The sequence below is a fragment of the Falco cherrug genome, chromosome 12, assembly GCF_023634085.1.
Source record: "Falco cherrug isolate bFalChe1 chromosome 12, bFalChe1.pri, whole genome shotgun sequence".
NCBI classification, from domain to species: Eukaryota; Metazoa; Chordata; class Aves; order Falconiformes; family Falconidae; genus Falco; species Falco cherrug.
In genome coordinates, this window is record NC_073708.1 from 18,639,759 (window position 1) to 18,664,786 (window position 25,028).

Genomic DNA, 25,028 nt, shown 5'->3' on the forward strand with positions numbered 1-25,028 from the left:
ATTACTAATCAAACTGAATTAGCCTCTTTTCTGGAAAGTAATTAAAGGGAAAAAATACAAGGCAAGATTAAAAACAAGTTAGAACATATGTCATTAGCTTGTGTCAACCCACCTCGATGTAGTTTAAAATCAACATACTGGCAATTTGCCTTCAGCTTTCAGCGGAGAGAAAACAACTATTTTCATCTGGCAAAGGCGATTAAATGCACAAGTTCCTCAGCAGATAGCCATATATGCCTCAGCACATTTGAACTCCACAAGCATTGGGAAGAGAACCATATGGACTGCTTAAGGTTTATGTTTCACTTTTGGTTTTGGTTATTCAAATAATGTGAATTACACCTGCATCAGTTCACAATAAGTTTATTTTATGTGAAGAAAAGCTTTGCCATTAATGAAAAATTTCAGTAGAAAACAGTGCCTCCTGCTTTCAATCTAGATTACTCAAAAGTAGAAGCTTGTATTAGTGAAAACTTCAGTAGAAACAAATCTGTAGGAAACATGTTCTTGGCACATGAAGTAAAAGCTTTAAACATGTTAAGTTTGAATAGAGTATTTACCATGCAACCACACTGGCAGAAAAGCCAGTTTGTAATGGCTGGTATTTGTCCCTCAAGACAATAACATGGAAGACACTTAAACCTGCTTACATAACGTTAATTGTATATAAATATGGTGTTGCCATAATTGACAGTCTTTATTCAGGCCAACCTTTTAGTTTAACAGTTCTAAATAAGTAATAGGCACTTTGCCTTTCTGATTTCCCCTTTCACCCATCAGCCAGTCTGAATCCATGCCAGGGATACTGTACACTGTTATCACCTAAAAAACAGAAACGCATTATTACAACATTTTCTTGCCAGGAAAAATTACAGTCTACCTTCATGTGATTTCCAAGGTCTTAGATACTGGATTAATGAACTTAAATAGAGCACTTAATATAAGCACCCATGGAACATAATCTAGTGCCCATAAAAATTACTTCACTGGTCTATGGAAAAGAAGTAGATGTAGTAGCACATTTTAAAGTCCCTTTTTTTCCTGATGAAATCCCATTTATTGTTTCTCTTCTATTATTATCTATAAATCTTGTATATCACCATCAACTTTAACAGGCAATCTATCTAGAAGAAAGTTTGTTGGATCTTCAAGTGCATGATAGAAAGACAGATGGTGTTGATATGCTACACGTTAACAGAAAATCTTAGGCCACAGCTTATATGTCACTGTCTAGATAATTATCTCAACTTGACTTCTTTTCTTAAATAATGCATATTTTTTTTAAAAAAAAAACACAAAACATAACAAAAAAACCAAAAAGTCTGAAAACCTTTCTGTGGATGCTTTTCTCCAGGATTAAGCTCCAGTCACATTACCAGTTGGAACTCTCTTGCAGCACCCTGCTTTTTTGTATATCTCTGCCTGCTTTGTATAGGCTCTCTGACTTAAGAGTACAATTGAATTGGAACAGGAACAAACACAGCACAACCACCACCATCAAACCAAGAAGTAGCTGTATTTTTGTACTTTTCCCAAATTGCAATATTTAATGTTTGAAAGGCCAATTGTATTGATAATAGTGCTAAAGGTGTGGTAAAAAGTAGACAGCACAATTGAATCTTGATTGTCTAGCAAATCTCGCAAGCTGAGCTGGTGTAACAGATGTTACCTCTTGTTACAGAATATTAGGGTATATAGATACAGGACAATGCTCTAAGAGTACTACTGAAGTTTAATTAAAAATATCAACTACACAGATTTCTTGATGTGGCCCATCTTAAATGGTCAGTCAAAAACATTCCGATTTTAGTTTTAAATTATCAAGGTACATAGAAAACTTACCTCATCTGCAAGTAGTGATAATTCACTGCTGTTTGCAGCATCATAATCATAGAGAACTCTGGCTTTCCTGCTGCCACTTGATGACTTCAGTTCACTGATACCTGAAGTAACTATTGAATTGCTTACTGAAGGCAATGAAGCAGAGGCCGAGGCCAAGACTGAGGGACTAGAAACACTCTGCACAGGAGTTGAAGAAGACTGATTGTTGTTAGAGAGAAAAGTAGATGGAAAGCTGTGGGAGAAAACAAAACGACTTCTGAGTGAATCAGTACTATATAGGAAGTTATACATGCCTCCATGCCTAAATTAGCATTCTTGCTTTAATCAGCTACAGAACAAACACCAGCGGACAGCAATAACAGAATGGTACCAATATCTGTATAAACCTAAATAAAGATGCTTGTTCCTGACCTGTAGTATAAATCAAACCAATATACTTAAAAAGACATATTGCCACCTTAAAAAACCCTTGATAATTACCTCTTAACCCCCCCCCCCAAAAAAAAAAAAAAAAAAACCACAAAAAAAATCAAGAAAGCACTGTTGGTCAGACTTAATTCAGACTGTATTTTAATAAACATTTATTTTGACAGCTCTGCCAGTAAAAGTAGCCTCCACCTCCTCCTGCTCATCCTCAATCCACAAATCTTTATGTGGCTACACAAAAGATTGCGCTGGTGAACCAGACCAGGGAAGTCTGCAGGTTATAAACACAGCCTCCCTCTGAAAGAAGTAAAAAACCCCAAAACCTAATTATTTTTGTAATCTAAAAGAGTTCGTTGATTCAGCTAACTACATGCTGTAAAACAAAAGCACGTGTTATGCTTGTCCAGGACAACTGTAAAGATGAACTTGTATCAGCTTAAGCCCCTCCTTCCTAGGTTAGGCTGCTGGTTGTTCGGTGCCAGCTGTAGTGTTTGCTAGACCCTTCCATGACGTCAATTCAACTCATTAACCTGCCTGGAAAGAATTTTTTTTTAAAAAAAAAAAAAAAGGTAAAGAAAAGTGTATAATCTTCTACTAAGTTAACAAGCTGAATCACAAAACACTGTGATGAGCACCAGAGCAGATACAAGGGAAAGGGCAGAATCACATGGCTAAAGAGTGGAAGAAGCAGAAAGATGAGCAAAGCAGCAAGAGATTTTGGGGTAGGAGGAATGGAACAGCACAGGGGGCAATGATGATCTGTGAGATTGTCTCATGTCACTCTGCCCTGCAACCTGGTATGCAGATCCATGGCAGACCAAACCCTCTTACTTAGCAGTTGATGTAGTCATTCCTTGTCCTTTTACTGCCTTCCTTCATTCCAATACTCATTCTACCTTAAAACCCTCCCACCTATGCTCCTCAGTTAAGTTCTTCTTGAAGATGTAGTTCAGTGGCGACTTTAATCATATAAATCAAGATCAGCTTATTCTGACACCTATGTCTGCAGCGCTATTCAGGCTTATATAATCATAGGAGGAGCTGTTTAAGGAGATGACGCAGGTAAAAACTCTATCAATATAGTGACTCATTTTTGGATCATGTGGCCATGAACATAGGTGGAATTTAGGCCGCTCAAATCTGTATTGGCTGCAGTAGTACTGCACACAAGTTTACAGCTTCACACTACGCTTAATCTGGTAAATTTACACTGCCACCAAACAGGGTGGAGCCACTCCTCTACCCATTTTTTGCACAAATGTTCATTCTCCGTCATTTGAGTCAGATCTAGCAATTTGTTGCTTTAGAGTTGATTCAATAATCTGATTAACAAAAATCATCAAGAAGACTGCTAACTTTCCACAAGAACAGCTTGTAAAATATGTCCACCTTGCAGTCATGCAATTGTTGTACCTGACTGAAGGGAAACAGCACGAGTATGTTGTGAGGGACAGAACTAGCCCCTTCACAATTAGACTGAATTGCATATAAAAATTGGGTAGACTTTCAGGAGACTGTGGTGAGTTTAGTTAGCAGTTTACTACTGTCAAAAGGAGGAAGTTCCACTTCCTCCTCTGGCTTACCTTCACCTCATTTTATCATAAAAAGCTGGTTCAACTCACCAAGAAAAGACTGCAAGTCCACAACAACAACAACAACAACAAAATATATTTTTTTATTTGCCAGGTTGGTTTTTCAAACCAGTTCACTAAGTTCCCTGAGCAAATCAAATGAGCAGACCGAAGGGAGGAAAATGTAGACCCTGCATTTTTGGAGGGATAACTCAGCTGTGCCTCATGATGTATTTATTACTTGATTAGTTGGCAGAGGGATTTAATTTTAAATGATAATCAGCTGTTTCTCAATTGCTAAATTACCATTTAGTATACTGCTAAACCTGTTCTCTGTTAACACAGTAATTACTTGTAAATCAGTTCAGTTCAAAGGGTCACTAGTTTGTACAGCTAGTGGAAAAGCCAAAGCTTTATAACCACTCTGTCAATCAGTAAAGCATTAAGTCTCTGTCTTTGCAAAGCCAGACAGCTTCAGCTATACAGAGGTTGTCTGTAATTTTTTTTGAACACTTGAGTAGCAGGACTTTCACAGCTTGTGGAGCAGGGGACTAGTAATGAGTAATTTGAAAAAATGACACCAAAGCTTAAGCTTGGCAGTCAGGGAAGCCGAGAAAATTCCAAGCAAAATCAGTTATCAGCAAGAAAAAAAAGCTGCCAGAGTACCAGAATATTTGAAATAGATTTGTTTAGTCCATTCTGAGGAACTAAAAAAAAAAAAAAAAAGGATCGCTTTTAACCTGGGAGACTTTATTCTTTAAGCAGCTCCATGGGAGGGGGTGCCAGTAGAGGGATAAGCAGCTGGTGCTGCCTTGAAGACAAACATCCATAAAATCATGTCTATTTATGTAAAGAGAAGTGAGCACAAGTTTTCGCTCCCCACCTTCCCTACAGCCAATTCATTTGGAACTTGAATAGTCTCAATGTGAACCAGACTGGGGTTTATACCCTAGATTCTGACCCAGGTAAAACATATAATGCATCTACTCTAAGAACCAGGTTTCTGTTTCACACAACAAACCCTCACTTAAGAGGCTGGACACCTTTGGTCCACCAGTGATCTCAAAAGAAAAGTACATCCCTCACAGCTCTTGGCTTTCATATGAGAATATGGTACACTGTCACACTTGGATGTGTGGAAAGAACACATGTAACTCAGTACCATATATTCCTTGTAAACCAACACGGTGTTGGCAATACAACCAAAATCTAGCTGAGGTACCTAAGCTATTTATTTGGTACTATATCTGCCTATGCGTAACACAGGAAGAACACTACACACACCCTGCTCATCCATTTACTTAATGCACCTGTGATGCACTACATGCCTGTAAGTTGAGGAACTCTTCCAAAGCAAGGAGTGCAACTTGAGACCCTGTCCCAGTGCTGTCCATTATAGTTCAGTAGGACTTCCTTGCACAAGGAAGGAAAGACACACCCAAGATTTAATACCATTCCTGGTTTACTCCACATAGGCAGAGAAACTTCATTTGGCTGTCTGAGGCATGTAGGATTTTGCAGAGCTTCCATGCTTTTGGTCTTCTAGCAGTCACAGCAATTTTATCAAAAATTTTGATCGGATCACAGCCACATAAAGATACATTCTTCTGTTTTCCTAAAGACACTATTTTCTTCAAATATACTTTTTTTTTTAATACCTGGTAGCCTTTTACACAAATTTTAAACAAAGACAGCTATTCTGGATATGCTATACATCCTAAAGCAAGATATTTTAAAGAGGAGTTCTTCCTTAGCTTAAGGGTATTATGCTTAAAGCTTTCTGTTTGGTAAATACACTAGGATAAGAGCACAGATTTTAAAAACATTCTCTCAAAATAGTTGTGTACATATACTTCACTTAATTTCTAATTTAAGAGGCTTTTATCCTTAATCCAGTAAATGTTTATTTTCAAGCTTTCAATTTTACAACTTACATTCACGTCCTACAAAAATGTAACTTTAAAGATGTAGCTTTTCTTAAAATCACAGTTTTAAAGAGGTTTTAATAAAAGTCCTTAAACTACCCATTCAAATGAACTGAGGAAAGGAAATCAAACACCACAGGAAGTTGCAAGTCAGGAAAAGGACAAGACTCAAGAACACTTTTGTTTTTATTTCCTTGTCACGAAAAACAAAACAGAGATACTTTATAGAGGCAGTTATTTAGAACAGACACTACAGTAAACTTCTAAGCACTGACAATCCTTCAATGTGTATGCTCACCTAAATAACATGGTCTGGTCTAACCCTAAGAAAGGCTGATTTTTCAGGAAGAATTAGAATAGGGAGACTTTAAGAAAAGTATGTAGATCTCTTTACATCACCACCAATCACACAAAAAGGATTGTGAGCACAAACTAACATCAGAGAGTTTCTTCTCTTACTTTAAAAACGCTAAACCCACAGAACAGTAAAACTAGACAAACTTGCTCATTCCACTGTGAGTGCTTTGGATTTATATTACAAAGTACATTTCTCCCTAGATACAATATCTATGCTAGCAACTCACTTGTGTGGAGAACACAGTTTAATTGAAGATCAGTTAGTGCCCTGTCACCAATGAAGAGGTAACAGGAATTTACAGGCAGTACAAAAACTTTTCCCACATTGTGTAGCAGTTTTGTAGCATGAAGTGTAAGACAACTGAATGATTACATGTCTAGAAATTCCTTTTTGTGCCATTAAATGAGGTTACTATGGGCTCACCTTCCTCAAATACAAAATATACAAAATCTCAGTAAATCAATCCTCAAAAGGCATTGGTGCTGTGTATAGGCTTAGGGAAGTAGTTGCACTAAGGCAACTACATATCAGCTACCTGAGAACAGATATATTTCCTTTCAGTCCAGCATGCCTGTGTGTTCACCACTGTTACATCAGTGTAAGTTTTCCTGCTATTCATAACCACTTAGAAAAAAAATTTTTTTTTCTGAAGTTTTTACAGTGTTACTACCTTCCAAGTTGTTTCTGGAGATCCAACATATATTGGTAACATTGCGCGTAATAGGTCATCTGAGCTTCAACAAAATCATTCAGACAGCGAAGATGATGTGCCTAAAATCCAGCAAAGAAAACAAGTTTTTAGTCTCTAGAAGTACTACGCTGCATTAGAAAGCCTGGTCTCCTAGTCAGGTGCTAATGCCAATACTGGCACATAAGGATTTGTGCCACACAGGCATGATGTCTGGATTTACCAGGTAATTGGGATAAAATGTCACAAAAACTAACATATTTGAGCAGAAAAGTCAGGGCTGTTCAAGCATCATGCCATTTACATGCACTGTTTCCATAACAGAATAAATATTTTAGCACTTTTTTGTGGTTTCAACATTCAGTTGATCTGACGAATGGGAAGCTGAGGTTAAAGGATAAAAATGAAAGCTTCTGCATTCTCAAGGTTAACAGAAGACTAAAGTTACATTCAATGGATAGTAAACAGAATTCAAAGACTAAAATACACACAATTTGATGTGTTAACACACTGAAGTGAAGCCTTATAGCCTAAAGTCCTCAAGTAGCTTACTGTAGTTACTTTTAGAGAATGCCCTGATTTTGACTTTTCCCCTCTACCCCTTTTGGGTACTCACGTGTGTGCTGCTGATTCCTTCCAGGAGAAGTCTGGTAATCTCTGCTTGGCGGTCAAATTCACTCTGAGTAATTCGTACTTCCTGTTCAGACTAAAAGTAAGGATGCACATTAAGTATTTGTACAATGCACTCTGTTATGCCTTCAGACTGCAACAGCTCCATTTTATTCAAAGGCACTCATATAAAGGCATTAATCACGAGCTTTGGTGTTTGAAACGTGCTTTTTCACTGCTGATCTTCACTAAGCAAAAAAGTAATTGCATTTTGGGTTCAGAAATGTTGAGGCCCTGTATACACAACAAACAGCTTTATCATCAGACACCTACCACATAGAATCAATGTAGGCAAAAGGAAGGCATTTTTCTGCCAGCAGTGTTACCCCACCTCTCCCAATAACAATACAAATGTTCCTGGGCAAAACAATGTCTGCACCAGGGGTTCTGACAGCATAGTGGTGGCAGCCAAGGACCATATAATTTTTTTCCACACTTCAAGTTAACAGGGCTCCGAGCAAATAATTTAGGGTAAACCTCACATTATTTTTGTCAGGTAACTGCACAGCAATCAGCTGTATATAAATCTTTGATAGTAAGTTTTAATAGAATATTTCATAAATCAATGTCTCATACTGGCCACCAAGCTATTGCAAACTATCTCTGGAGCTTGTAATTGAGGCGTCTTTAAAGTAAATAAATCCAAACTATAGCAAATGTTCTAACTTCAAATAGAAAAAAAATCTATTAAAATTATTTAAGTTTCATATTTAAATAATTCAAACCTAATCCTTGTTACATAACATTATCAGCAATCTTTAACTAAGTCAGCAATGTTACAGCAGTTTTAGAAGACATCCATCTAGCACAAGCCAAAGTGTTGGGGGGGGGGGGGGGGGGGACACAGACGGAGGGGGGAGGGGAACGACAACTCAAAACAGACAAAAAGAGAAAAATGTGTGTTGTAAGATTCTAATATATACTGTCCCATGACAGAATGTCCTCAGCCTGGAATCCAGATTACCTTGCCTTAATGCTTACATGCATTTATACATTATTTCTAAAAACAAACCCAGAGGCAAAAACCCGCATTAAGTCCAAGATGCAGCAGTTACTCTTCTCAACAAAATGAAATAAGGAAATGTATTTTCAGGAAACTTAATGAGGTGATACTGATAAAACATTGGTCTCAAAAGGATTTTATGTGTTTGCAGACATTCTGCTCTTGCATTCCACTAATGTTAATCAATACAAGAAGTTGCATGGAAGGATCTTAAATCTCAGAAATGAGCACAGAAGAATGATGCAGATATCAAAAGTGTTTCTTGGGTCTGAAGTCACTGCAGCTGGGAAGGCTTATACATTAATTAAACAGTGAGGAAGCAGCTGTAAAGTACCATGTGTTTCTTTCTTAAACCTGAGATAGCAGTATGTATATCAAGTTACAAACTAATTTGGTTTTCAAACTTTGTTGAGGCAAGGATCTTTGCTTGGAATTGTCCTATTAAATCTGTATTATTATCAGTGAAATCCATCTGGCAGTCCCTGAGAGAAATTTAAGAACTGAGAAGAAAAGCAAATCTGATAGCCAGGAGAGGAAGAAAAGCACTCCCTTCTATACTAGCAACATTTTCATTTCCTTTAAAAATCCAGCAAAATTATCTGGAGATAAATAGTCTAGTCTCCTCTGAAGTCAGCAGTCGCTGAAGTGTTTCCTTCCTCCTGCCAGGTAAGTAAACACATGAGAATAGGAACTTATCAGAAGGGGAGTTATCCATCAGAATAATTCTATTTGTTTCAAGAACATTTAAACAAATCAACTACTTTCTATAAGAAAAGACAAAGCGAGTAATGTAGTAACATGCATTAATTCAGCCAGTACAGGCTGACTTTAAACTTCTCCTGGGTTTGTAGAGATTTACATAAACTACATTATGTGACTATGTGTATCATCTGTTTTGCCCATCCCCATTTTCAGTACTGCTAGGTGAACAGGAGCAGGACAGCATATCTACTCTACGCCTTGTGGTAAAGGTGAAAGTCAGCTGGTTTTCAGTCTGGAAAGCTTATGGCCTGATCACCTTTGTTTCTGAACATAATGAAGAGCTCAAAATACAAGCCTAAACTTTCCAGTGCCTCACAGCTGCAGTCATATTTTGTTCTTAGAACTGGAAAGCCTCACTGGGTACCTCCCTTGAAGACCCCTCAAAATGGTACTTGCTTCCCAAGTTCAGAATATGAACCTGGTTTCTGAAAGTGAATATCCAGATGTTCATAATCTCCCCAAATTTCACACAGGAATATATGACCTCTCAGAAATACTCTGCAACCCTGTAGCTAGGAGATAACACAAAACCATAAGCACACAGGAAATAAAATCACTCTCCTAATGTTTTATTAGCCACACTATTGGTAAAACAGCAATAAGAGCCTCCTTGTTTCCTCCGTAGACAAAGGAAAGACAGGAGCTCCTCTTGACACTCAAAACCGGTTTAACCTCAATGTGCTGAACACGGGCTAGAAGCCTCTGCTCCTTCCACTGGCTACAACAGACACCTCAGAAGACACCTAACAAAAATTCATGTATATAAAGCATGTAACATTGGTACCTCCCCCATGTGTTTTATAGTACAGTATTTAATATCCTCTAATTCCACATTTCAGAGGTCAAGTTAAACTGAAGAAAGTTTGTCATTGACACCACACAGATCTTTTGTTCTAACTCAAAAAAAACCTCTGTAATTGATCTAGAGATTACTGGACAGTCTGAAATCCTTGTTGGGAAGCTTCTTATATTTCAATGTAAAACATCCGTTAATCTCTTCATCCAACTTTCAAACACAGAAGGACAGATTGCCTTTAGAAACCTGGATGGATTACTGCTCCTTTGGCAGAACATGTATGTTGTAGTTTCTTCTCAACAGGTGCTGCTTTCTATATGCCTAATAAAATTGCATATTTTTCTCTGCATTTCTTGCATGCACTCCAGCATTTTACTTACTGTTCTATGTTCTGGGTAAAAGCTGAAGGTCAGTGTTTCTCAGGACAGTCTAGATTACTAGACCCCAACCTCTCTGAAAAAATTTTCAAGTAAGCTCATTCTCAAGAGGTCATTTTTAACAGGATGCCATACCAGTAAATTTTGAGACAAGTCTTGTAGGTCTTTTTCTATTGTATCTTGTCACATGAGACTCGTGGTACTAACTGACAGTTAGCCAGGAACAGCTTACTATAAAACAAGCCCCAAGCATTGTTTCGCCACTGGAGTTTGAAAGGCCCTAGAGGGAACCAGTGAATTCTGATGTAATGCATCAGGCTGCCAAGCATTAGACTGAAATCAACAACATGCAATATCCTTTATTACATTAGACCTGCACAAGTTATGGTTTGAGAATTCTGCAGTTTCTAAATTGTTTACTTACTTTTGTCACTTCCTCAGCCCATATCTAGTCAGCATTAAGCAGGGGCAGGGGGGAAATAAAAACATATAAACTTAGACATTAGTTGTACTTTAATACAGGATGCAACCATACTTTGGCTTTTAACTACTTTCCTGTCCTCAAAATTTCACAGGGATTTGAGGAGTGCTATCAGTCAGTTGTCCAAAGCCCCTCATGTACAATAAAACTACAGTGAGTATGGATAGCACTACATCTATGAAATAAGTTAGATACTGAAGAGTATATGACCTGTTGAACATGTACGTTACAAGAATCTATTTAAAACAAGGTATTACAACAGAAGACATAACTACTTAGAAAATGACATGAATCAGACAAACGAAGTTACCTTATAGAAGGATTTCAGTTACCTTAATGTATTAAGGCATTGGAAAACTATGAAAAGCTGTTTTCGTTTTAACACCATGTTAAGTAAAGACTGAAACAGATAAATGATTTCTCTTGCTAATTTCATTACCATTTCCTATTTCACAAGTGTTTTTATTGAAATCTACATTTAAAATATTACAGAGGTATCTCAAACTGAACATTAAAGTAGTAGCAAGCAGTACAGCAAAATCACAGAACTGCAAGGAATTTAGAAACTAATTACTTCAGCTTGCTGACCCAGTTCCCTCTTGCAATGCTGTTCTCCTTTAACCTTTGTTTTCTGCAGTTGTGAGAAGATGACACAATCGGGATTTTGTTAGGAAGAAACATTTATAAAAGTTGCAGAAGCAAGATGTAGCGAACATGTTTATTCACTCTTTTATCTGATCACAACTGAGAAATCTGGAACACTAATTGAGATCTGTGCAGATCCAGGACCCAAACTAGGACAGGCTGAACAGCACAGTCTATGTTGTACATAATTAACCCGTTCCTTTCCCACTTTCACAGTTATGGTGCTAAAACCAGCTACACTGAGTCCATGCAACAAATTTAGAATATTCTGTACTCTAAGTTAAGCCATTAATTTATGTGACATTATTCAGTTTCAGTTATTTGTAAAACACTACTTGAAGGGAACAATTTCTACATATTCCTGTATTTCACATAATTCACTCTTACTCATATTAAAAAAATAGGAAAGTTACATAATTTCTTTCACTCCAATGGGTGAAATTAATTTCAGAAGTGACAAAAAAATAATAAATCAATTCCTTTGCATCCTAAGTTTACATTAGTAAACTCAGAGAAATAAGAATATAATATCCTATACTTAAAATTATCAGAAATACTCTGATAAAAACACCACCTAATGCTGTGCTGATGTAAGTGTATTTAGTACACTATACCAATCCAGTCTGGAATGGAAAACATCTGAAACAAGACCAGAATGAGCTGGATAGCAAGAGGAAACATTTGACAGGAAAATGAATGAACACAGAAGGCCAACAAACCTTTAGCCATTTTACATGCAGCAAGTTGAGCACGTAAGAGACATTTACCATAATGTTATTCTCTTCAGGCTGAGAGGTGTTTAGTTGCTTAAGTGCATAGATAAAAGACAAAAGCAAGTTAAAACAATATGAATATAGCAGGTGAACAGATTACTGGCACAAAGCACCGCAAGTTTAAGCTAAGCAAATCCATGAACTGAACATAAAGCTGTTTAGATTTTTATTTTAAATACTGATCTAAGCTACTTCAGTTGTACAGTAAGCATGGGAGTATATAATTTCATGAAATATTAAATATTTTTATAACGGGAAAAAATAGAGGTAGATCAATTTATCACTTTATGCTGTCAAAGAAAGTAGTAAAACATAAAAGTTTGCATCATAACTCAATACACTTTGCTAGCCTATCAGTTCAGCACTGTTTGTCAGATATCTTCCTTCATAAATAAGTGAGCCAGCAGAAGATGAACCATTTGCATCACATCTATATCCAGGTTAGTTCTCATTTCTATACTGCAAAGAATAAAGTACAGATGCAATTTTTTCACTTCTTTGGGAATCCTGCAATCCAATACTTCTTAAACATGCACACTGCTGTTAAAATGTAATTAAAATTGAAGTACTGGCAAGGTAGTGAAGTAAGAGGCCTAGAGTTTCATGCTCTACCAGCACTAAATTATTTGTGCATAAAACTGTGAATTACTTGCTACATGAATTTTGAAAACTGGTCAAGCAATAGTTGCAGCATCTGGCAATAATTTTGTCCAAGCACCAAGCTCTAGATAATTACACTGGTGATGGAACTGAAAAACTGAAGTACAGAGCCATTAATTTAATACTAAGCTCAATCGAAACAACATTCTTACAGTCTTTATACTGCTCTAGAAAGTAAGGTATATAACTGCTTACTGTGCCACAAAGGAATTTTTTTTTTTTGAAACTTAAGTCTGAACAAATCCAAGCAAAGGAGCAGTGTACTGTCTATCGTTTCCAAATTCCACTACTAGCTAGCTAAAACTCTGGTCTGCTCTCCATTGATAGCCTTACAAATTAAGAACACTTGACAAGTAGAGAAGTAACTTTTTTGCATAAAATTTACATAATATAAGGGAAAATGTATGAATGAACTTTAAAGATACAGACAATTTAAATACACAGGGACAGTGTGCATGACGTGGAGGATTGAGACACAGAAGCAGAACTGTCAGGTAGAGATGATGTTGGTTTTTTAGAAGGATCACTATCCCAAAGACACAAGGTGCTTCATTTATGAAGCTCGGTCTCAGAGATGACACTTCCGAGATCTTTCAGGGCAGTGATCCATTCAGAAAAGCCAGCAAAATCCGAAGTCCTGCTTCTGACTCTTCATCATGTACACTGTCCCTGTGTATTTAAATTGTCTGTATTCCTTCACCATCTGTGTGCGTCAACCCTTATGGGAAAAATCACTTAATTATCCATAACTGCTGCACTTTCAGGGATGCAGTCAAAACATAGCTATGAAAATACTGTTAGCATATCCTGCTGAAATTGCATACATTCAATTACCTATTCCTCCATTTAGAGGCATTTTAAGAGTTTAAAAAGAAGCTTTTAACAATAATTTTAATCTCCTTGAACAAGCGTTTCTTGAGGGAATAAGAATGGTTAACAGGTATGAGTTTAGCAGTCTCAGCCTGTTCGGGGGTGTGAAATGCTAAACAATACAGAAAGAGTAAACTACAAGTATAAATAGGTCCGTCAGTTGGAAGTAGTTGTACATATGCTTCAACTATTGTAGAGATTCAAACAGCAAAACTTCACCTCTGAATAATATGAATTTACAACCATCTTGGCCAACTGTAGCATGTAATTTTTGGGAGTACAGGCTCATCTAGTCTAGAACAAGGGGAGAATACTTGGGTCAAGTAAGTTCAACTTGATGGAATATCTAAACATAGAAGACTTAAGACCTTGATCAGCAATTAGCCCTCATTTCCATGTGTTCCACTGAGGCATTTATTACAAAGTATCTATAAAAGTAGTGAGGGTAAGAAGCTAGGACTGGAAACATAACTGAGCAGTCAAGTTTATAACTATGTATCAGTAAGTTTGAAAGTAATGGATAAATAAAGCAAAAAATAAAAATCCACTTACTGCAGCTCGGGCTTCTGCAACTTTTGCCTTCTTCAATCTGGTTTTTGCTGCATCCAAATCTAGTCTTTTATTTTGTAATAGTTTACGTTCTTTCTGAAAGCAAGTTAGGTTAGTTCATGAGAACAGGTACACATACTCGAAAGCAAAAGCCTGTCTACTTGGAAATTTTTTTTAGTGAAGTATCACACACAAAAATGGTTCTCCAGTTGAACACAGAGGCAGAATTAGATTCTAATTATTCTCATACATTTTATACTCAAGAACTACTAGAACAATAGTTACAAAAAGGAAGTTTTCAGAGTCATTTTGATTTTACCTTATCAAAAGGAAGGAAAACATACTGAAGGTACAAATTCTGCCTGAGTTTTTCTCCATCAGTTTGAGTACAGCAATAACATACAATTACCCACTACTTCATTTTGAAGATTTACAGTTACAATCGGTGTGAAATGCCAAGGAATGCACAACTCAACTTACAGTAATAGTTTTGTAGTCTCCTTCAATAAAGTTTCTCAGAGGAGTGAGAAAGTTTATAGCAGAAGTTTGAATTAGTTCTCTGTCTGCTGTCCCAATTCGCTTTTGTGTTTCTCCACACTTGATGAGCGCATTTCCTGCAAAGGAAAAAAAAAAAAAAATTAGTTTCATAGTGATTCAGGCAGGTGGTTAACAAAGCAGGTTTCTACAGGCAGGAATGTTTAGACCAGCAGTCTGAAAGATAATCCAATGCCATCACAAGGGCTTTCAAAAGAAATCTGAATCAGCTACAAAAAAACCCCACCGTAAATAAACAACACCCAAACCAAACCATTTCAATCAGTAACAATCACAGGTCAAGGCAAGATTTCAATGAGAACAGATACAGCATTGTAGTAGTGGCACTAACTATGGCAATTCCATTGTGAACAATTACTTTAGATGGATATCACACTTCACTTATTTTAGTCCAACAACCTTCTCCCTTTATACTACATTTCTGTTTAAGTCAGGAGTAGTTGGTCACAAGGAAAAACATCACTTAGCTCCTGGAAAATAATGTGCTTCCCCCCACCTTCATCTACTCCAATTTATAAATACACATTTGTATATTAACTGAACAATACTTCGAAATTTGGTTGCAAGTTAGATATTTAAACTTAAGGTAGCATACCAAGGATACAGTTGTTATTATTACGTTTCAACAGGCTGACCTGGCTTAGAAAAAACACTGAAATATTTTGTGACACCAAATGTAAGGTACGTGTATCTATCTTTCTGCTAATAGTTTACGTGACTTGCCTGAATTCTAAAAATTCTGCAAGTTAAGGGACAGTGTGCCTGTAAGTACAACGCTATTTGATGTTAGAGAGCAAGACCTGAGGCTGATGATCAGAAGGAAGGCCACAGATAACAGCATAAAACCACGTGAAAGTAAGAGAGACAAAGCCTGCCATTATTGATTTTGTATCCCATAAGTCTTCTATAAAGCATTTACTTTTTTTTTTTTTAAAGTGCACTTTCCTTCTTTTGAAAAGGAACACCATTATTTCCACATATAAAGATCGCATTCTTCCCAGAACAAAAGTTTTCCCTCCCACTGCAATTTTCACAAAAGCAACTAAAGAGCTAACTATCACTTTGATTGCAGGCTATATTATATATATACACACACATACACCTACGCATTTCAGTTTGTTAAGTTAAATTAACAGCTAAATCTGTTATCTGCAACTTTAAGAGTTGCAGAGAATACTAGAATTAGACTTTTTAATTACTGTCAGTGTAAAAACACTAGACGTAACACCCCCAACCCTCCTGTCATAGGGTATATAAATTTGCTGGAGAAAGAAGAAAATCTAGATTATGTTCTATACTCTCACCTTTAGCAAAATATTATATATTAAGAAAAGCAGGAATACAGTAAAGTTAGAAAGGCTTCCTACAGAAATTATTTTCAGATAACATTTTCACTCCACACCACAAATAAAATGTGTTCTTTTAACAAGGAAACCAAATTTCAGAATTATTTTTTCTAGTAAGAAAATTATCCATCCACAAAGTCTGTTCTCATTCCAACAGCAGATTCTATTAATAGATTTGGATAGAAAGCCCATCATTGATCTCCTAATGCTCACAGTTGTACAGCAAGTCAGCTCAAACTGATACAAAATATTGAACTGTTTTATCTAGAAGACAAGAAATATCATTTTACACTAAGAAAACCTAGATCTGTGCATTTTCCCCCCCTTCATTTCTGCAACGCCAGACATATTTTTTGGTTCTACTTACCATAGGCTGTTCCTGGGCCAAATTCATTCCCAGCATCAATCATGTACTGGCCTAGTAACTCTGGATTATTCATGCGACTTGGTGCTTTGCGGTCCAGCTTCTCATAGACAAATTCTTCTATTCTGGCATCTAAAAAAAATGTTTATTTGAAATAAGCACTGTCATTCACAACACAAGCTAGAAACAGAAACAACAACAACAAAAAAATTCAAAAGCTGGCCATTAAACAACATTAAGTGAACAATGTTAAACTGAAGACACTGTTCTTGGAAACTGACTGTATTCCATGTTTGTCATGCCACATTCAAATGTTTCTTAGAACAACCTGTGAAAGTGAAAAATTATACTTTTCTTCTCCCTTTTATCAGCATATTTATACAGTTTTTCAAAGTTTTGTTGAGAAGTCTTCACTGTAAGAGCATAATAGAACACTCCTCAGCAAAACCAGTCTTTTTTTCCACCTCTACGAAAAAACTGCGAAAATTGTTCACTAGAATTAGCAGTGTAGGAATAAAGTTCAGCTACTCCTCTAGGTTCCTTATTAAAATATTCTGAAAGTTTGATAGCCCCAGAAATTCTATCATCTCTTTCCCACTCCCCCTGCTTCCTTAAAGTGCTCTGAAAGAAACTATTACAGATATTAGGAAGTGTTTCATTTCATATTCCCATCTTCCCTTAGTTTGAGCAACAAAATTATTAAAAAAAAAAACTGTCATGACTATATGATCATTAATATCCATCTATCATAATATTAAGCCACAGTATGCTGCTTAGGTGTAAAAGCTTCACAGATATGAACAGGACACTGTTAATTACAACAGCAAACTCCTCAGATACAGCACCCAATTTCTCTGACCACCTGTTTTGACTTCATAACTAGCTCACTTCATATATGCGGTCACTATGAACTAATTTCAGCCTGCAATAGTACAGACAGCCACAAAGAAGATCTCCAATGGAAAAAACTGCCACTTTGAAGGAACCCAAAACAACACTGTTAATTAGACGACGTTCATCAGCACTGTATTAAACAACTACTTTCTCATGAAGGTCACAAAAATTAACTTGGCACATACAAACACGGGTACCAGTGCATTCCCTGGCACCAAGGGCAAACCAAAAATGATGCAAATTCTTATTGGTTTTTCTTTAAGTAAATGTTACTCTATCCGTAACATTTAGCTATTAGTAAATGACAAAAGAACTGAAAAGTAATCCGAAATTATCTATTACATAGGCCTGACATAAAGGTACAATTAAAAATGTGATTGAAAGTAATTTTTCCTCCCCCAGAGTCATTGCGTTAAAAACAACCAAAAGAAGCTTTCTACAGCATGTGATAGTCCTCCCAAGTAGGCTGCCAAACAGCTGAAGTTACATTCACAGATGAAGACCACTGCTTAACGCCGAGTATTTTTAGCCATCAGAAAACTGACTGGTCAGCATAACTGAGATACTACCATACACTATCCTGCTCAATCCTCCTCACACAGTCCTACCAGCCTTCCATTAGTAATTCAATATTCCACAATTATAAGTTTCTGAAAAAGTCAATAGGTATTACAAATACTGAATTAAATGAACAAGACAACCATTTCCTCTGGTCTTGAAAAAGGCAGAAATTTGAGCTGGAATATTCTAAAAATTCTACTGCATTCTTTCCACAGGATTAGTTGTTTTGGGTTTTATGTGTGCTTTTTAAATACTGCTTTTATGGATCTGAAGGATGCAACAGGCTTCCAAAATAGTACTTCAAAGATCAGGTTTGTAACAAATTTATCTAGTTGGCATTAGAGAAGTGCTATCAGTGTATGATTTACCTGTACTAATAAATCCTGAGTATGTCACTACAAGGAGAATTATTTATGTTTTCAGTGCAGAGGTATTAGCAGTATTATAATTTTATCATTTCAGCAAACCTAAACGGGGTTTAGAATTTTTTTTTTTAATAGTATTTCACCCAGTGACTAGAGACCAGGTCTTGACTTGAAATCTAGTTCTATACACTAAAAATTCCTACAGCTGCCAACTCTAGTACAACTGCCATGAATGGCACAGGTAACTGTAGGATATGAGTCTGAAACAGATACCATCAATGTTACTACTCATAGCAGCATTTTCAGAAACAAAATTAACACACCAGAAAACTACATTTCTTCTACCCATGTTTTTTTTCTATCATTGTTGTAGTAAGAGATACAGCAGTGATGAAATATATATTTGAGACTTTATTCCATTGCCTAAATATGGTGTAACAATGTAATCATTCTCTAGTAAAGGAATTGTTAAAGACAGGCATTTCAGTTCATCCTGCCTGCTTGAAACGGAATTGTATTGTGCAGACAATTCAAAGCAATGAAATAGTAATGACATTTCTTAATCGACTGTACCCCATGAAGAACTTGAGTTCTTACAGCTACCTAAGATTTCTGGAAGTAATGGGAAATTCAATTGAACAGAAAACAACTGAAAAACCAGTCAGCCTGAGACTGACCAGAATATGGAACAAATGCTATAGTTTAAAGAGCTCTGTCTAAAGCTTTTCCCATTTGAAGGGTTAAGGAAATAGCCGCAATTGGTACAGTGTCTCTGATTCGCAGCAGCTCTTCAAAATGTGCTTTCCCTAACTCCAGCCTTCAAAATTTTAAACCTGCTATATTTAGTCATAACTTATGCAATACTTACTGCAGTAAACATTTACATTGGCAAATCTATTAATTCAAAAGTTGCAAACAAGAACCTGAAGGGCTCTTACTTGGATTTGGCTGCAATAATACTTCTGTTTGTTTCATTATTTTTTCTGTCCACAATTTTGTGCATTCTGCTTTGCTGAGAAGGTTCTCCAGGTGAGCATCCAGTTCAGTCTTCTCTGCTTGACCAAGCTTTTCTTCTGTGAACTATGAGTCAGGTTGAAAACAGTTAGTTCATATAAATAGTTTCTCAGTACAAGTTTATGACAGTAATTATTCACTCATAATAGTTGCAGTTCATATTTTCAAAGATATAACCATTATCCAGTCATCAATACAAATCTAAGAATAAAGTTGAAAGTTCAACAACACACCCTTACTATTAGGGAAAAAAAAAAGGGGCCGGAGGGTGTTAATCAGACTAAGACAAGGACGGTGATTTACAACATTATGAAGAAATCCTCTGCTCTACTTGGTACTGAGAGTTCTCACTTGAAGCATTTTGTCCAATTTTGCATAGTGCACTTTGAAATACCAGCCAAGAGTCCAGAGGTACCAAATACAATTAAAAGATTACTTCAATCTTGTGTATTTTGTAATTAAGTTTGTCCCTTCTCCCACAGTAAAATCTGAAGACACAACAGATTCTCATTGCAGCTACCTTTAATGTGTTTAAAAAATGTTGTCTTGTCCACAGCAAATAGGACAAAGATAGTGAGTTTAAACTTCAGCATGAAAATTTAAATTAGAAATAAACTGAAGACATTAGAGAAGGCTTTTAAAGAAAAGGATTAAAACCTAAAATGGGCTTCCCTGGGAAGTTGTGGAATATATATCTTTGAGGGTGGGGGGTAGCTTGCATTTTAGAATAAGACAAATCCATGTCTGATGATGAACTGTTTAGATATAACTGATGCTGTTATGCCTTAAAGAAACAGTAAGATGACCTCTTCTTTCTCTTCCTAGCTGTGTTTTCAGTGACAATGAAATACAATGTAAATCCACTTTAGATAAATAAATCCAGCAGACAATTCATTTCACTTGATACTAAATTCATGCCAACTTTCATTAATCCACAGAGAGTTTGTACTTCAATCCCAGCTCCCCGGGAGAGGGGGAAGCTGCACGTTTCACATCAGGGAACCAAGCAAAACCGGAACAGTGTTTTGCCTGCCTCTCTTCAGAGCAGCAGTTCCTCATGACAATGATGATCTCATCACTTGACAGCCTGTTCAAAGCCAGGCATTTTCAGAGGAACCTGGCTTATGATTAAATCTCTAACAAGCTTACCAATTAAGCACATAATAGGACTGGAAGCATTTTGACTGTCAAACTTCATTCTTAACAAGTTCTTTGGTGGGCAGCGGGAAACAGGAATACAAGTAAATTGCATTGTCCAAGTTTGGTTTAATTTCCATCCCATGTAGAAAAAAAACCAGCTTTGATAGCACGCACATCTGAAGTCTAGAAAATGCTGCAGCGTTTGCAGCTCTATATAAAAGCAAATTGCCTTCATGAAAAAGTTCATTTTCAGTATAGGGAAGAACAGTATTTCTTTATGGATGTATTACTACTATCGTTTAAAAGGCTCTTTAAAAAGAAGTCATACACTGTAAGTTGTTCTCAAAAACTTTGTACAGATTCATTAAAACACAATATAAATGGTTTTGAAATTATTTTTTACTAATCACAAAGAAGAATATTTGTACATAAAATGGGCTTTCCTGTTAATATTTCCATAAATCTCAGTAGTGTCAAGATTGCTTAGCGAAGATCCCAACATTAGGTTTCATACATACACTTAAAGGAAAAATTTGATTTTAGCAGTATCAAGCAGCATGTTAAATTGCAGATTGACAGAAGCATGGTTTAATGCAACAGTGCTGCCACTCTGATTTCCCCATCTCGGCTACCCTGAAACCTAAGTTTGAACTGGTCTTTGTTTTATGTCCTTTTTCAAACATTGTTCCATCCCTTAAGGGTAAGAACAAAATAAGCAAGGTGGTTAAAACTCAAGAATTTTTCTTCTGCTTAGAAGAACTGTTCCAAGAAAGGCAGATACTAACGATTTTCTACTTTGATTAGCACTCTGAAAGTTTTATTTTCCATTTTATTACAGCTTAAACTACATCATACAGAGATACTTACTGTAAGCACTTGCTGGAAAAAAAATTGTATTAGTAAACCATCTAATCCATCCATCTATCTTTATTAAATTCAAAATATACACACAGGTTGCCTGACAATGACCAGCTCACACAGAAAGAGATCGTAGTGTTTTGTATATAACTGATCACAGCCCAATTGGCATTCCAAGTCTACATTGCAAAATCACTAGAAGGAGAAATTACATTAAGATAAGCCTTTAACTTCAGACAAAAGTCACGAACAATAAAAGCATTTCTGCTACCACAGAGTGAAAGCCCAGCTCATTCCTGACCACTAGACAGGCAGCTTGTTGATTACACTGCCTGGCAAGAGGGCTTACATTCCTCTTGCCACACTCCATGGCATTATTTATTTCACCTTAACTGACTATAACCATTTGCTACTTTGATCCACAAACAGCAACTATTGCAAGACTGACAAAAGGACTCCTTCAAGCATCTTCTGGCTAGTGCCAGAAGGAAGGATAGGTTTTGGATGAAGATGACCAATAGGCTTGATTTTTCTGTAGATTATAGCACTTAGAACACAGTATAATCTCATCCACAGAAGGAACAGGTTTCCTGGAACATGAGTATCGGGTGGTTGTGGGTAACAGAGCCCCAGTCCCCTTGTAACAGAAAAGCCCGACAAGCCTGTGAAACACTAACAAGTCACTCACCATCCTGTAAGTTGAAATTAAAATTTTAAGTGGTTTTCCTACATACCATTTTGTGCTGCTGAACTGTTTCATAGGGTTTGGGGTTTTTTTGCTTGTTTGTAATATCCCAAAGCAACTAGTGTCAGATTATATCATATCATTCAGCAATGCCTGAACATAACAGCTTCTCTGAATACACAGAACTGCAATTTTTACTGAAGTACACAAAATCTACACCCAGATGACATTAAAGAAAAAAAAAAAAATCAACAGAATTACTGCCCCTTAATATTATCTGTAGGCCTTACGTAGGAACTTAACAGATGAAGCAACAGGAGCACACAGAACATGAGTTACTCAGATAATATGAACATGTTAGCAATTTGCTCCTCCCCCTCAACGGCTTCATTAAACTTCTCTGTTTAGGGGAAAGTGGCAGCTGGTAGAACAAAATTATTACTTCCACATTTCCACAGAATCTTAGTTCAGATTAAGCAAGTAACTAATGTAGCTATTCAGATGTAAACCAACAATGCAGATAGAGCATAATGGAGCAAACCACAGTTCACATGACCTTTTAACCACTACAGACTGCAAAAACCCACATTAGATTTAATGCAATAAGCTGATTAAAATGTAAAAATGCACGATAAAAGATATGAAATGAAAAGGTCCCATCACAGGATTTTACAAAGAAGGGTGAACTGTATCTCCTTTTTTTTTTTTCCCCTTGTCCAGCAAGAAAAGGGAAAGGGGTGGAGGCTGGAAAGGAAGAGCTGGTCCGGGAGACGTGTAGGCCTGGAAGCGGGGGCGGGGGGGGGAGCATGGGAAGACCTCCATCACAAAGAGAAGGAGCAGCCACAACGACTGCTTTAAGTTCATTTAAATTTTAACAACGTTTTCTGGCTAGTTTGCATTTTCGGAGCTTGGCTGTGCTGCCGATCATTGCTCCTGCTGGATTACTGAGATTTAGGGCAATAGATGGGCCCGATCACAGCAGAGAGCGACTTTAACCATGTTCCACACCTGACCGTGACCCCAGCGAGAACTCGTAAGAAACCAGAGTGGATTACTAGGCACTGTCTGGATGTCCCCCTCCCTACAGGAAATCTGTTCAGGTTTGATTATATAAAGAAAGGGGATTACGGCTCAAGACAACAGCGAAGGAACAAAAGCCAATTATAGTGCCCTTATCGTGAAGAAAGGGGAAGACCGATTCAGAAACAATGGGCTACCAAACAAGCTTAAAAACGAAACTAAAGCTCAAACAAAACCAGAAAGCCTATGCCGACAGACACTTTGACGTGTCACATCAGAGCTCGAATCCCACCGACCGGGCAGCGGCACACGTTTTCAGCTGCCACTGAAGACACCGGCTCCTTTCAGCAGACACACCTTTGTCCTGCCCACGCCCAGAGCCCCACCGTGTCCGCTCGCAGCCGATGCCCGCCCGGCTCGTCCCGCCCAGCCCCGGCGCCTTCTCCCCTCCGCCTGCCCTGACCTTGGGCTGCCTCAGCCCCCCCACCGCCCCCCCCGACCAGCTGCTCCGCGGCCAGACCGACGGCACCCGGGCCGCGCCCAGGGCTGGCAGGGGCTGCGGGAAAGCGCTGGCCTGACGGGCGGCACTGCACCGCGGCACACCGCCGCCCGGCCCCGGCTCCGCGCTCGCCCCTCGCCAGCGCAGCCCAGCCGGACGCTCCCTCAGCGTCGGGAGCCCGCGGCGGGCCCGGCCCCTCCCGGCCGCCGCTGCCCGGCCCGGGGCGGAGCGCAGCTCCCCGGAAAACGCCCCGCGCCGGCCCCAGCGCGGCCCCAGCGCGGGCCTCGCCCACCTCCCGCAGCCAGGGCCACGGCAGCGAAGCCCAGTCGCGGCGAGGCCCCCGCAGGAGCGGCCGGGGCGTACCTGCACGGCGCGGCTCAGGAAGGTGCCCGCGTCGGCCGCCAGCTTCTTCACATTGAAGTCCATGATGTTCATCTTCGGCGGAGGAGGAGGCGCTGACTCAGCCCGGGCACCCGCGGCAGCGGCCGCTCCGACCCGTCCCTGTGGGGAGCCGCCGGGGGGCGGTGCCGGCCCGGCCGGGCGCCGCCAGAGATTGGCCGCTGCCGCGGCGTCAGCCGCAGGGCCCGGATCGGCCGGTGGAGCGGCGGCGGCGCCCCGCCTCGCCTCGCGCTGCCGTGAGGGGACAGGGGGCGGGGCGGGGCGGGCGGCGCGTCCCGCCGCTGGGGGCGGCCGCCCTGGGCGCCTCGGCACGCGTCCCCGCCTCAGGGAGCGCCGGCCGTTATCGGCGCGCCCCAGGGCCTGCGGCTGCGGCCGGGGCCGGGGCTGGGGCTGGCTCCGGAGCGAGCCGCAGCCCGCCGTGGGGGAGGTGAGGCTCCCCGCAGCCGTTCGCGGCCTTTACCGTACAAACGAGCTAGCGGGGCGGGCGGGAGGGGCAGAGGCCCCGCGTGTGGGCGGTGGCGGCCCGCTCGGGGCACGTTTGTCCGCCGCCCCACGGTGGAACCCCCGCCACCCCGGGGCACTGCGGCCCGGCCCGGCCCGGCCCTGAGGGGACAGGTGCCCCCCCCCCCCCCCCGCTCCCGCTGTGCGAGTCCAGAGCTTTTGTAAGTCAAATCTTGTCTTCGTGAAAAATTGCTTTTGGATAGGCCATGAAAATATAAGCTGGGAAAGAATTTTTAAGAAGGCCTTCAGAAAAAGGCTATTAAAAGAGCTTGTTTAGATAAATGTATACTGAGATGCAACTATGAACAGCACCAAAGCGTCACAAAGGGAGTATTTGAAAATACCTTTACTAGCATAAGTTAATGCCAGCAATCAAGCAAATTGGAAGCAGAAATCAATTTCCATTATTTTAACATCTTTCATCATGATTTT

At 39.0% G+C, this 25,028-nt stretch overlaps 1 protein-coding gene across 5 annotated transcripts; it reads right to left on the reverse strand.

The window, feature by feature from the left end:
- Positions 1–347: 347 nt before the first annotated feature.
- SH3GLB1 (SH3 domain containing GRB2 like, endophilin B1) lies at positions 348–24,339 on the reverse strand. 5 transcript variants are annotated; one of them, XM_055725318.1, is made up of 11 exons: positions 24,060–24,339; positions 19,419–19,560; positions 16,664–16,792; positions 14,876–15,009; positions 14,399–14,491; positions 12,311–12,349; positions 10,842–10,865; positions 7,427–7,516; positions 6,793–6,893; positions 1,843–2,074; positions 348–822 (listed from the first exon to the last, which is right to left on the reverse strand). In XM_055725318.1, exons 1-11 carry the CDS (start codon positions 24,129–24,131, stop codon positions 715–717), a joined length of 1,164 nt encoding a protein of 387 aa, XP_055581293.1. In that variant the 5' UTR covers positions 24,132–24,339; the 3' UTR covers positions 348–714. The 5 variants fall into 5 exon arrangements, with proteins under 5 accessions (XP_055581293.1, XP_055581292.1, XP_055581294.1 ...); XM_055725317.1 differs by having other exon boundaries at positions 12,263–12,349; XM_055725319.1 differs by lacking the exon at positions 12,311–12,349.
- Positions 24,340–25,028: the final 689 nt, after the last annotated feature.

Bases quoted from the DNA above. Each gene is read 5' to 3' on its own strand.
- SH3GLB1 (XM_055725317.1), bottom strand. From the start codon at position 24,131: ATGAACATCATGGACTTCAATGTGAAGAAGCTGGCGGCCGACGCGGGC. The intron at 19,561-24,059 runs GTACGCCCCGGC...CCTGACTCATAG, and splicing joins TCCTGAGCCGCGCCGTGCAG to TTCACAGAAGAAAAGCTTGG. The intron at 10,866-12,262 runs GTTTGTTGGCCT...AATGCTGACTAG, and splicing joins TGCATGTAAAATGGCTAAAG to ATATGGGCTGAGGAAGTGAC.